The following is a 12,943-nucleotide window of genomic DNA, read 5'->3' on the forward strand; positions in this document are numbered from 1 at the left end:
ACCTTGAAAACATGCTAAATGAAAGAAGGCAGTCACGAAGGAACACATATTGTGTGATTCCATTGATATGAAATGTCCAAAATAGGCAAATCTATAGAAACAGAGAGTAGAGTACTGGTTCCCTAGGGCTAAGAAGAGTAGGGAAGGGGAAACTAGCATAGGGTGACAGGTAAAAGGTACAGGGTTTCTTTCTAGGGTGACAAAATGTTCTAAAATTGTGGTACTCTTTGAATATGCATGCTATGTTCATTTTATCTCAATAAAGCTGTTACAGAAAAAAAAAAAAAGGTAGCAAGCATATAAAATTAACAGAAAAATCTGTATTTCACTGCTCAAAGCACTGAGTGACTTATTTCCCAAAATTAAATGAGTTTAGAGTCCCAAAACTCATTAAAAATTACCTTATGTTTTAGCATATTAATTACCTTTAGCATAAAAATTACCTTATGTTTTAGCATATTAATCTGAGTATCCATTTCAGTTTGATTGTTTTTTAAATCTCCATAGAAACTAAGCTCTCGGGGCGCCTGGGTGGCACAGCGGTTAAGCGTCTGCCTTCGGCTCAGGGCGTGATCCCGGCGTTATGGGATCGAGCCCCACATCAGACTCTTCCGCTATGAGCCTGCTTCTTCCTCTCCCACTCCCCCTGCTTGTGTTCCCTCTCTCGCTGGCTGTCTCTATCTCTGTCGAATAAATAAATAAAATCTTTAAAAAAAAAAAAAAAAAAAGAAACTAAGCTCTCCATTTTCATATTCACTTACCTCACTTCTTGTCATTCGTGAAAGTTTCTTAAGTCTGCAGAAGGTATAGAATGAGTAAGTCAGGTTCTTTAAGAGTAAATATTTAATAATTATTTAAATAGATACTATGTTCTAGCCCATAAACAAATCTATAAGTTATGATGTCTCAATTGACCCAATCTCACACTGTTTGAGAACATACTAACTAAATAATAATCTTAGATAAAAAATATGGAGAAAATTTTTATGATACATATGGCAGTCAAAGAGTTAAAACTGTAACTACATTAAGAGTTGTTATTATTAAGATTAAAGTTATTATTAATATCTATTTTCAGTATGTTAATATAATAATCTCTTATTAAACGGTGACTATAAACGAGAGACTAGTATCCAAAGTGAAGAAGAAAAGCCTACTTATCTATGAATGTTTTAAAAAGACACAAAAATAAATTTTGGCACCTACTAGCCACAATCTCCAACAAGAAAATACATACAAAAAACATCAAGGGAGATCATTCAAAAGGGAGAAACAAGAAAGAAAAATCTTTAAAGTCTGAGTTGAGAGGGAGAAGGAAGAGAGAGCTTTAGTAGAAATGAAATCAGCAAAGAGATAATGTGTGATGGTCTATGAGACTCTTTTAGAAAAAAAATCTACATGTCTTGGCTAGGACACTGTTAGCAAAGTGAAAGGGATGCAAAACAATGCAGAGAAAGAGAGTTAAATGAAAGAAAAGTATTGATGAAAACCAGAGAACAAACTTAAGCACTCAGCAAATAAACAGAAAAGAAGCCCTGTGGGAGCTACAGAGACACGGGAAAGACTCTTTTTTTTTTTTTTTTTTATCTTAGTGGTAAAAACACTACCGCTCATTTTACTCAAAATTTTTGAGTCAGACATATATTTATAATAAAAAAATGCAGAAAGACACTATAAGCCAGTTGAATCAGAAAAGATGGCAGAGGAGTAGGATTGCTTAGTTTTATCTGCTCCGGAACTCACTAGATAGCTTATCAAACCAAACAACTGTGAACTCAACCAGAGATCTAAGAAAAGAACGGCTGCAATTCTACAAATAGAAAAGTGACCACCTTTGGGAAGGGTATGTGTTGTGGTGAGCGCTGTGTATTATGTAACACTGATGAATCACAGACCTGTACCCCCAAAACAAGTAATACATTATATGTTAATAATAATAAAAAAAAGAAAAGCAACCACTTTCTGCAAATCTTTGTTAATTTTCGTTTTTACAGCTACATGTTATCCTTTCATTGTATTTAATTTTATTTTTATACATAGAAGTTTTTCTCTCTTTACAATGTTGGGATGTAGTTTTCTAAAACACAGACCACAATACACACGGGGTCCAGTGTATTATTCTGTTCTGTTCACGTCTCTGATTATATTCTTTGTTAATTATTCTTTTCTTAATTTCTTTCCTTTTTGGTTTTGGGTCTCTTCTGATTTGTTTTTAGTGTGTATTTTACAGGAGTCCTTGTTGCCATTTTAGTATTTTGTTCTCTCATTCATCTATTCTTTTCTGGAAAGAATGACAAGATGGAAAAACTCACCTCAAATAAGAGAACAAGAGACAGTAATGACTGCCAAGGATCTAATTATTTTGGCTATAAGATGTCGGAACTAGAGTGCAGAATAAGAAGTATAAAGATACTAGCAGGGCTTGAAAAAAGCATAGAAGACACCAGAGAATCCCTTTTTGGAGAAATAAAAGAACTAAAATATAATCAAGTCGATATCAAAAAGGCTATTACTGAGATGCAATAAAATATGGAGGCTCTCACTGCTAGAATAAAGGAGGCAGAAAGGAGAAGCAGTGATATAGAAGACAAAATGAGGGAGAATAAAGAAGCTGAGAAAAAAGAGAGAGAAACTACTGGATCACGAGGGGAAAATTCGAGAGATAAGTGATACCATAAAGCAAAACAATATTAGAATAATTGGGATCTCAGAAGAAGAGGAAAGAGGGGGTGGCAGGAGGTATATTTGAGAAATTATAGCAGAGAACTTCCTTAATCTGGGAAGGAAACAGGTATTCAAATCCAGGAGGCACGGAAAACCCCCTCCAACATCAACAAAAACAGGTCAACACCTCGACATAACAGTACTGAAGCTTGCAAATTTCAGAGACAAAGAGAAAATCCTGAAAGCAGCTCAGGACAAGAGGTCCTTAACCGACAAGGGTGAAAACATAAAGCTGGTGGGCAGGCCTGTCCACACAGAGCTGGCAGGCCAGAAAGGACTGGCATGATATATTCAATGTGCTAAATGGTAAAAATATGCAGCCAAGAACACTTTATCCAGCAAGGCTGTCATTCAAAATAGAAGAAGAGATACAGAGTTTCCAGGACAAACAGAACCTAAAAAATTTGTGAGCACTAAACCAGCCCTGCAAGAAATATTACAGGGGATCCTTTAAGCAAAGAGAGAGCCGCAAAGTAACACAGACCAGAAAGGAACAGAGACAATATACAGAAACAGTGACATTACAGATAATATAATGGCACTAAATTCATATCTTTCAATAGTGACCCTGAATGTAAATGGGCCAAATGCCCCAATCAACAGACACAGGGTATCAGATTGGATAAAAAAGCAAGACCCATCGATATGCTCTCTGCAAGAGACTCATTTCAGACCCAAGGACACCTCCCGATTGAAAGTGAGGAGGTGCGAAACCATTTATCATGCTAATGGACATCAAAAGAAAGCTAACTTATATCAGACAAATTAGATTTTAAACCAAAGACTGTAATAAGAGATGAGGAAGGACACTATCACAATTAAAGTGTCTATCCAACAAGAAGATCTAACAATTGTAAATATTTATGCCCCTAACATGGGAGCAGCCTATTATATAAACCAATTAATAACAAAATTAAAGAAACACATCAATGATGATACAATAATAGTAGGTAGGGGACTTTAACGACCCACCCGCTGCAATGGATAGATCACCTAAGTAAAAGATAACAAAGAACAAGGGCTTTGAATGACACACTGGACCAGATGGACTTCACGGATATATTCAGAGCATTTCATCCTAAAGCCACAGAATACACATTCTTCTCAAGTGCACATGGAACACTGTCCAGAGTAGATCACACACTGGGTCACAAATCAGGTCTCAACCAGAGCAAAAAGACGGAGATTATGCCATGCATATTTTCAGAACACAATGCTTTAAAACTTGAACTCAGTCACAAGAAAAAATTTGGAAGGACACAAATACGTGGAGGTTCAAGAGCATCCTACTAAAGAATGAATGGGTCAACCAGGAAATTAAAGAAGAATTAAAAGAATTCATGGAAACAAAGGAAAATGAAAACACAACTGTTCAAAACCCGTGGGATGCAGCAAAAGCGGTCCTCAGAGGGAAGCATGTAGCAATACAGGTCTTTCTCAAGAAACAAGAAAGGTCCTAAATACACAACCTAACCTTACACCTAAAGGAGCTGGAGAAAGAACAGCAAATAAAGCCTAAACACTGCAGGAGAAGAGACTTAATAACGACCAGAGCAGAAATCAATGAAATAGAAACCAAAAGAACAGTAGAACACAGCAACGAAACTAGGGGCTGGTTCTTTGAAAGAATTAGTAAGATCGATAAACCCCTGGCCAGACTTAGCAAAAAGAAGAGAGAAAGGATCCAAATAAATAAAATCACGAATGAAAGAGGAGAGATCACAACCAACACCAAGGAAATACAAACAATTTTAAGAACATAGTAGAAACAACTATAGGCCAACAAACTAGGCAATCTGGAAGAAATGGATGCATTCCTAGAGACGTATAAACTACCAAAACTGAAACAGGAAGAAACAGAAAACCTGAACAGACCTGTAACCAGCAAGGAAATTGAAGCAGTTATCAAAAATCTCAACAAAGCTCCAAGGCCGATGGCTTCCCTGGGGAGTTCTACCAAACATTTAAAGAGGAATTAATACCTATTCTTCTGAAGCTGTTTCAAAAAAATAGAAATGGAAGGAAAACTTCCAAACTCTTCCTATGATGCCAGCATTACCTTGATCCCAAAACCAGACAAAAACCCCACCAAAAAGGAGAATTACAGACCAATATCCCTGACGAACACGGATGCAAAAATTCTCACCAAGATACTAGCCGACAGGATCCAACGGTACACTAAACGGATTACTCACCACAACCAAGTGGGATTTATTCCTGGGCTGCAAGGGTGGTTCAACATCCGCAAATCAATCAATGTGATACACTACGTTAATGAAAGAAAGGGCAAGAACCACATGATCCTCTTGATAGACACAGAAAAAGCAACTGACAAAGTTCAGCATCCTTTCTTGATTAAAACTCTTCACGGTGCAGGGATAGAACAGAACCTCAATATCATAAAAGCCATCTTCAAAAAGCCCACAGGGAATATCATTCTCCATGGGGAAAAACCAAGGACTTTTTTCCCTAAGGTCAGGAGCACGGCAGGGATGTCCACTCAAACCACTGTTGTTCAACATAGTACTAGAAGTCCTAGCCTCAGCAATCAGATAACAAAAAGAAATAAAAGGCATCCGAATCCGCAAAGAAGAAGTCAAACTCTCACTCTTCGCAGACGACGTAATACTCTGGGGAAAACCCAAAAGACTCCACCCCAAAATTGCTAGAACCCATAGATGAATTCAGCAAACTGGCAGGATAGAAAATCAGTGCACAGACATCACTTGCATTTCTATAGACTAATGATGAGACAGAAGAAAGAGAAATTAAGGAGTCAAACCCATTTAGAATTGCACCAAAAAACATAAGATTAGAAATTAGAAATAAACCTAACCGAAGAGGCAAAGGCTCTGTACTCTGAAAACTACAGAACGCTCATGAGAGAAACTGAGGAAAACACGAAGAAGTGAAAAAACATTCCACGCTCAAGGACTGGAAGAACAAATACTGCTAAAATGCTATGCCACCTAGAGCAGTCTATACCTTCTACGCAATCCCTATCAAAATACCATCAACTTTTTTCACAGAGCTGGAACAAATAATCCTAAAATTTGTATGGAACCAGAAAAGAACCCGAATAGCCAAAGGAATGTTGAAAAAGAAAACCAAAGCTGGAGGCATCACAATTCCGGATTTCAAGCTCTATGACAAAGCTGTAATCATCAAGACAGTATGGTACTGGCACAAAAACATTCTGTTTCTTTGGTCAATGAAACAGAATAGAGACCCCAGAAATGGACCCTCAACTCTATGGTCAACTAATCTTCGACAAAGCAGGAAAGAACAGCCAGTGGAAAAAAGTCAGTCTCTTCGACAAATGGTGTTGGGAAAATTGGACAGCCACATGCACAAGAATGAAACGGGACCATTTTCCTACACCATACACAAAAATAGACTCAAACTGGATGGAAGACCTAACTGTGAGACAGGAACCCATCAAAATCCTAGGGGAGAACACAAGCAGCCACCTCTGTGACCTCGGCCACAGCAATTTCTTGCTAGACATGTCTCCAAAGGCAAGGGAAACAAAGACTTCATCAAGATGAAAGGCTTTTTCCACAGCAAAGGAAGCAGTCCCCGACACCAAAAGACGACCAACAGAATGGGAGAAGATAGTTGGCAAACGACATATCAGATAAAGGGCTCGTATCCAAAATCTATAAAGAACTTATCAAATTCAACACCCAAAGAACAAATAATCCAGGCAAGAAATGGGTGGAAGACGTGAACACACATTTCTCCAAAGAAGACATACAAATGGCCAAAAGACACATGAAAAAATGCTCATCACTCGGCATCAGGGAAATGAATACAAATCAAAACCACAATGAGGTATCATTTCACACCAGTCAGAATGGCTAAAGTGAACAAGTCTGGAAACGACAGATGTTGGCGCGGGTGCAGTGTAAGATCCCTCTTACACTGTTGGTGGGAATGCAAGCTGGTACGGCCACTCTGGAAAACAGTATGGAGGTTCCTCAAAAAGCTGAAAATAGAGCTACCCAACGACCCAGGAATTGGACTACTAGGGATTTACCCCAAAGATACAAATGTAGTGATCCAATGGGGCATCTGCATCTCAATGTTTATAGCAGCAATGTCCACAATAGCCAAACTATGGAAAAAGCCCAGATGTCCAATGACAAATGAATAAAGGAGATGTGATGTATATATATATACACATATACACAATGGAATATTACTCAGCCATCAAAAAAATGAAATCGTGCCATTTGCAGTGACGTGGATGGTACTATAGGGTATTATGCTAAGCGAAATAATTCAATCAGAGAAAGATTATTATTTGATTTCACTCATATGTAGAATTTAAGAAACAAAACAGAGGAGCATAAGGGAAGGGAGGGAAAAATAAAAGCAGATGAAATCAGAGCAGGAGACAAACCATAAGAAACTCTTAAAAATAGGAAACAAACTGAGGGTTGCTGGAGGGAAGGAGGGTGGGAGGATAGGGTAACTCGATGATGGACATGAAGGAGGGCACCTGATGTAATCAGGACAGGGTGTCTATATAAACTGAAGAATCACTGAACTCTACCTCTGAAACTAATAATACACCATATGTTGATGAATTGAATTTAAATTAAACAATAACACAAAATAAGGAAATAGAAGCCAAACCAAGATAACTTTTGATGTGATTAAAGAATGACACAGATAGGTTATTAGATACTAAAATATTTGTTTGAAGGGAAGAACACTATTAAAAGGAAAGGTTACCAAAGAACAAAGACATCTTGCAGAAACGATTCAAGGTGGACGATGAAAAGTGCAGTTGTTATTGTTAAGGGAACTACTGTTATTATTTAAGGAACTTAATTAAAGTGTAAGTGTAATATTTTGGCAAGAATTTGTATTTAGGTTTTAATAAAGTAAAATTATATTTAAATCAATTAATTAATGGTTAAAATGATCTGAAATATTACAGTCTTACCTGGTAATCTCTTTTTCTAATTCACCATTTTTCTTCATTTCTTGATCTAAACAACATTCCAGAGATTGTTTTAACTCAATAAATTTCTTCATCTGTTCCCTTTCATTGTCAGACTTTGAAAAAAATTTTTAAAGAAAATGATTTTTAAAAATCTAGATACTCATTTTTCTTTCATAAAATATTATTTCTCATGAATTCATGACTAGTACATGTTTAAACAGGTTCATAAACTACAGTTTATTAATTTTATAAATTAATTTTATCACTATATAAACGGTTCATAAAACTACATTATATACATTTAAGTTTAATTTATAATTTTAAATGTATATAATGTAGTTTAAATTTTATAATTTTAAATTTTATCTAATGTAGTTTTACAAACCTGATGCCAATAAAAACAAATTTCAAATGTAAGGACCTTTCTTCAAACAGCTTAAACTGATTTTACACTATTTTTTCCAGAATTTAAATTGCCAAAATTTACTTGTGAAATACAGAGGTTCTTACCCATATTAAGTGTTAATGAAAAAATTTTAAAATTGGCTATATTTACATTTTACTTTCTAACGATGCCCTAGAAACATTTTCATCCATAGCTTAAGATACTCTGCGTTTTGTGAGATCACACCTTTCTAAGATAACCTCTGAAAAATTCCCATGCAGTCCCCATTACAGTTTTGATGATCATCAGACTTTAGGATGAGATACTCTCATTCTCTGCAAGCATTTCAAGCATTCTCTACAAAATTTCAATTTCTTCTTTTCTATTAACTACTTTTCTCTTTAAATAAAGTTTAAGCCTTCTCGATATTATAGAAAAACTTTTGCTTAACTCCTGCAGCATTTTTTATCATCCTGCTTCTCCCCTTTTGCTGGCCTTGAACATTCTCTATTTAATGTGTCCTTTCATCCACAGATTCGACTTTTCATCACTTTTCTTCTTTTCACTAAAATCTGAGCTTCAATCCTGGAATTCCACTAAAAAATTTTGAGGGTCATCAAGGATCTTTTTTTTAAAGTCCTTATCCTACTTTACTTCTCAGCAGCCGTTGAAAACAATGACCACACCCTCCCCTCTGCTCTTCTAATCCCATTTTATTTCTAAATGACAGCAACCGCTAACATTTAGTCCCTGACCCTTGCTATTCCTCTTTACAAATCCTCTCAGAGTTGTTTAAATCTCAAGGCTTCAAAACCAGATTCTCTAATCTACATTTTCAGCCTTGACCCCTTTACTGAGGTCATCTGCACTTTTGATCTTCCTTCTAGTTCCTCACAGACAATATTCAAAACCACATACTCAAAAACCATTACCTGACGTGGATTACATCAGGTAGTTTTTTTAAAAAAATTATTTATTTGAAATAGAGAGAGAGTGCACGAATGGGGGAAGGAGCAGAAGGAGAGGGAGAGTGAGCAGGGAGCGTGATGCAGGGCTCAATCCCAAAACCCTGAGCTCATGGTCTGAGCCGAAAGCAGGAGCTTAACTGACTGAGCCACCCAGGTGCCCCTAGACAGCTTATCTTCTACAGTTTAACTCTTTTAGGTATTACTTCAAGTGTATTGTTATTTTATAATCTCAGGGGGGCACCCTTACCCTTAGGATGCTGACACCATACTTTGTCTTGCTTTTCTTTTATGAAGCAAAGGTTTTCACAAGGGTCAAGATTATCAACTGTTTGCCTTCGTTTTCTTTTGAATAATTTCCTATTCCATAGAGATTTGATCTTATGGAAGTCTTCTGAAGTTCTTTTCAGACACATATTTGACTATATTGTTTGGAAGCTTAAGTCAGCCTAGAGTGATATATCTCTTCTTCCCAATCCAGATTCTTCACCTCAAAACTGTGTCCATCAAATATCTTAACCCAGGTAGTCTCTGGCCTGGGGATTCATGAGATAAATCCTTCTAGAGAAGTTAGGACTATGGACTGAGTTGGTTGAAAGCTAAGTTTTTGTTTCACAGGGTAGACCTTAAAGTGGCTAATAATTTTCTGTCATAACCCTAATTCATTTCCATTGGAATCTACAGAATAGCTATGGATATTCTTAAAAACCTTACAATATTTGATACCTTTCTTAATAGATTTCTGTATGACACTGGAGGGGAACAAACCCTGGCATTCTCATTCACAGAAGACTCTTTATTAACTAATTGTCCTGTTACTTAACGCTCAGTGAAAAGTACAGTAATACAACGTGACTAATTTATATGAAATCTAGGAAAAAAATAATTTTCAAAGTTTCTTGGGCCACGGAAAGGACCAGTCAACAGAATGTGCCAGTTCCCCTGATAGGTATAGCTGTATAATGAAATTTGCAAGTATGCAGCTTTTGTGACTAAAAGAAACTAGTGGTAGGTGCATCTACCTCATTGTTCCAAGTTAGGACTCACAATGCAGTCTTCTCATCTTACATCATTGGTAGCCTCTCCTACAAAGGAGGGTATAAATGGCACGAGAATCTGGTTCTGCTTGGTAAATAGTTATATCGTTTTCACTACATATCAATAAGTTGGAATCGTGGATTGCACATTAATTTTTTCTGAGATTCGATTGTTAAATCTCTGAAAGGCTGATTAATTCAAGTGAATGAAAAGAAATGAGCTCCAGAACTTGCAATGAATGCTAGGAGCACTGTTAGTACGTAAGGCCCTGATTGAGCACTCATTTCTACTTTTTCACTGGCATCTCTTTTCCTTTTCAAAATCCAACAAAGAGAAAAAGATATTCCTTTGAGAAAAACATTTGCATAATGCATAATGACCTAGTCATTCTTGATGAAGACAACAATTTACAAATTTTTAATTACAAATCACAACAAATTATCATTAAAGTAATCCATCCTCAAATCTCACTGAAGGGTTTAGATTACAAGAGAGTCAGAATTCAAGATCAAATTATTACTCAAAGTTTGGGAATTTTTAAACATATTGAAAAATATTAGCAGGGACTCAGACACCTGTATACCAATAATCACGGCAGCATTACTAACAACAGCCAAAAGGTGGAAAAACCCAATTGTCCACTGACAGATAAACAAAATGTGCTATGTATAAAATATTGCTTTTCTTAGACTATCACAATCTTTTTTATTACAATCTTGCTATAAAAATTATTAATTTATGAATTCAGTCAACTTCATCTATAAAGAGGAATTATACTACTAGTAGTCAGGTGCAATAATATAAATGTAATAAACATTTTTATCAGTGAAAATTTTCATATTATCCAAAATATTCTTATACACTACTACTAGAGAAATAAAAATTCCTTTTCGGTAGGACAGAAATTAAGAGACTGACTTACCGAACTTGTACTTAACAGGTTTTCCTGAAGCTCTTCAATTCTGCCCGCTTGCTTTTTGACTCTAGCTTTTAACTCAGCATTTTCACCTTCAAGCCTAAAATGTGTATTTTAAAATTATTCTCACACACAAATTTTAAAAGTACCATATAACTTCTAAACAGACATTTAAAGATCTTACATAAATTCTTAAAAATTTAAAAAGTAGAAGATTTGGCAATTGTGCCATTTTTCTGGTTTTGTAGTTAATGTGCAAAATTTAAAGATAATATGCAAAAATCATACATTTCAATAGAGCACAAAGCTGAAATTTTTATCTAGATTAACAATGATGTATTTATTGTCATCACTGATATATTTCTCATACTACACTGCTTATCCGCTTTATAAATACTCAAGCTATTTTCTGTGCTGCTTTAAATTGTACTTTTGCACGTGATCTTTTGACTTCTCAATACATCTTACAGCCTCTGCATGTCGATCTTGTGCTTCTTGCAACTAAAAAAGAAAAGAAAGAAACACTTTTAACTACTGGCAATCTACTATAAAACCACCATCAGCTATTTTTGTAAATAAAATGTTATTGGACACAACCACACTCTCCTCTACATACTGATTCATGACTACAGCGGAGTTGAGCTGCTGCAACAGAGACCTATGGCCTACAAAGCCTAAAATATTTACAGGGAGTCTGCTTCTCTCTCTCTCTCTGCCCTTCCCCACTGCTCGTTCTCTCTCTCTCTCTCAAATAAATAAAATCTGAAAATAAAATACTTACAAACCCCTTACAGAAAAGTTTACTGACTTCTCAAGTGCTAAAAATGTTTTTAAATTTTATTTTATCAGATAAACCTACAAATTTATATATTGGTCAAAGGGGGAAAGATAGAAAATTACCTTATGGGAAACATTTCTATTTTTGTATTCCAAGCACCACATCAACTATAATTTTGAATATTCACGTATGTGAATGACCATGGCTATTCCAGTGATTATAGAAGTTAACATGCTGCTTTCAGTGACAACCAGGAATTTCACGGAATAGTATGAGAGGCAGTATCTTCGTAGGAACCAGAATGCCTATGGTCCGAATTCCCAACACCACTGGGTATTATTAGCTGTGTGACCTGGAACAAATTACTTAAAATTTCTGTGTCTCAGGTTCTTCTTCTGTAAAATGAAGAAAATAACACTATCTACCGCACTGGGATGTTGGAAAGATTAAATTAGGAAATATGCATGAACTCTTTAGAAGGGCATGCAGCACACACCGATTTCTAAGTGTCTGCAATTAGCATTATTATTGTTGCTGCATGTTACGTTCTAATCATATTTGATATTTTAGGCAGATGACAGGCCAATGAAAGTGGTCTCTTCTCCAAGTTATACTGAAATTATTCTTCATATCACTGAAAGTGGCAGCAAATGGGGAGCACGAGGCCCAGAATATATCCTCAGTACTTCAAAAAACTTGTACCAATTCCACTAGATAACAGTACTTTTTCCCACTTATAATAGTTCTAACTTACTCCCTCTCTAGACTACTCAGTGGACAATGCTCATGGACTACAGTGCCAATAGTACCTCCTAGACTGACTAATAAATAATTTACATGACCATCAGAGGCAAGGGAAAGCCACTGACGTGGAAATAATGGACTCTTGCTAAATCAATGTTCCCAAATCATTTCATGTTTATATTGTTTATCTTAGCAACTGTTTAAGTTACACTGCTTTAGCAAGTACTCTGATGAATAGATTAAAGCTACATGGTATGGCATATCAGAAAAGCTGTCCCCAGGGGCTCCTGGCTAGCTCAGTCGGAACATTCAACTCTTGACCTTGGGGTGATGAGTTCAAGTCCCACAATGGGTGTAGAAATTACATAAACAAACAAACTTTAAAAAAGAAAGGAAAAAAAAGAAAGAAAGAAAAAAGAAAAGCTGTCCCTGGAGCTTT

The 12,943-nt window shown here is 36.0% G+C and overlaps 1 protein-coding gene across 17 annotated transcripts in view; it reads right to left on the minus strand.

Moving 5' to 3' along the window:
- ANKRD26 (ankyrin repeat domain 26) overlaps positions 1-12,943 on the minus strand; it is a 124,137-nt gene that overhangs the window by 31,063 nt on the left and 80,131 nt on the right. For 16 of the 17 annotated variants that reach the window (XM_087857588.1, XM_087857589.1, XM_087857587.1 and 13 more), the window contains 4 exons: positions 11,413-11,483; positions 10,989-11,082; positions 7,679-7,791; positions 762-795 (listed from right to left, as the gene is read on the minus strand). In XM_087857588.1, coding sequence (XP_087713714.1) covers positions 762-795; positions 7,679-7,791; positions 10,989-11,082; positions 11,413-11,483 — 312 coding nt within the window. The remainder of the gene's footprint in view (positions 1-761; positions 796-7,678; positions 7,792-10,988; positions 11,083-11,412; positions 11,484-12,943) is intronic. The other variant, XM_087857593.1, reaches the window with a different exon arrangement.

Source organism: Ursus americanus, chromosome 31 (genome assembly GCF_024610735.1).
Source record: "Ursus americanus isolate L20-20 chromosome 31, mUrsAme1.1.p, whole genome shotgun sequence".
NCBI lineage: Eukaryota > Metazoa > Chordata > Mammalia > Carnivora > Ursidae > Ursus > Ursus americanus.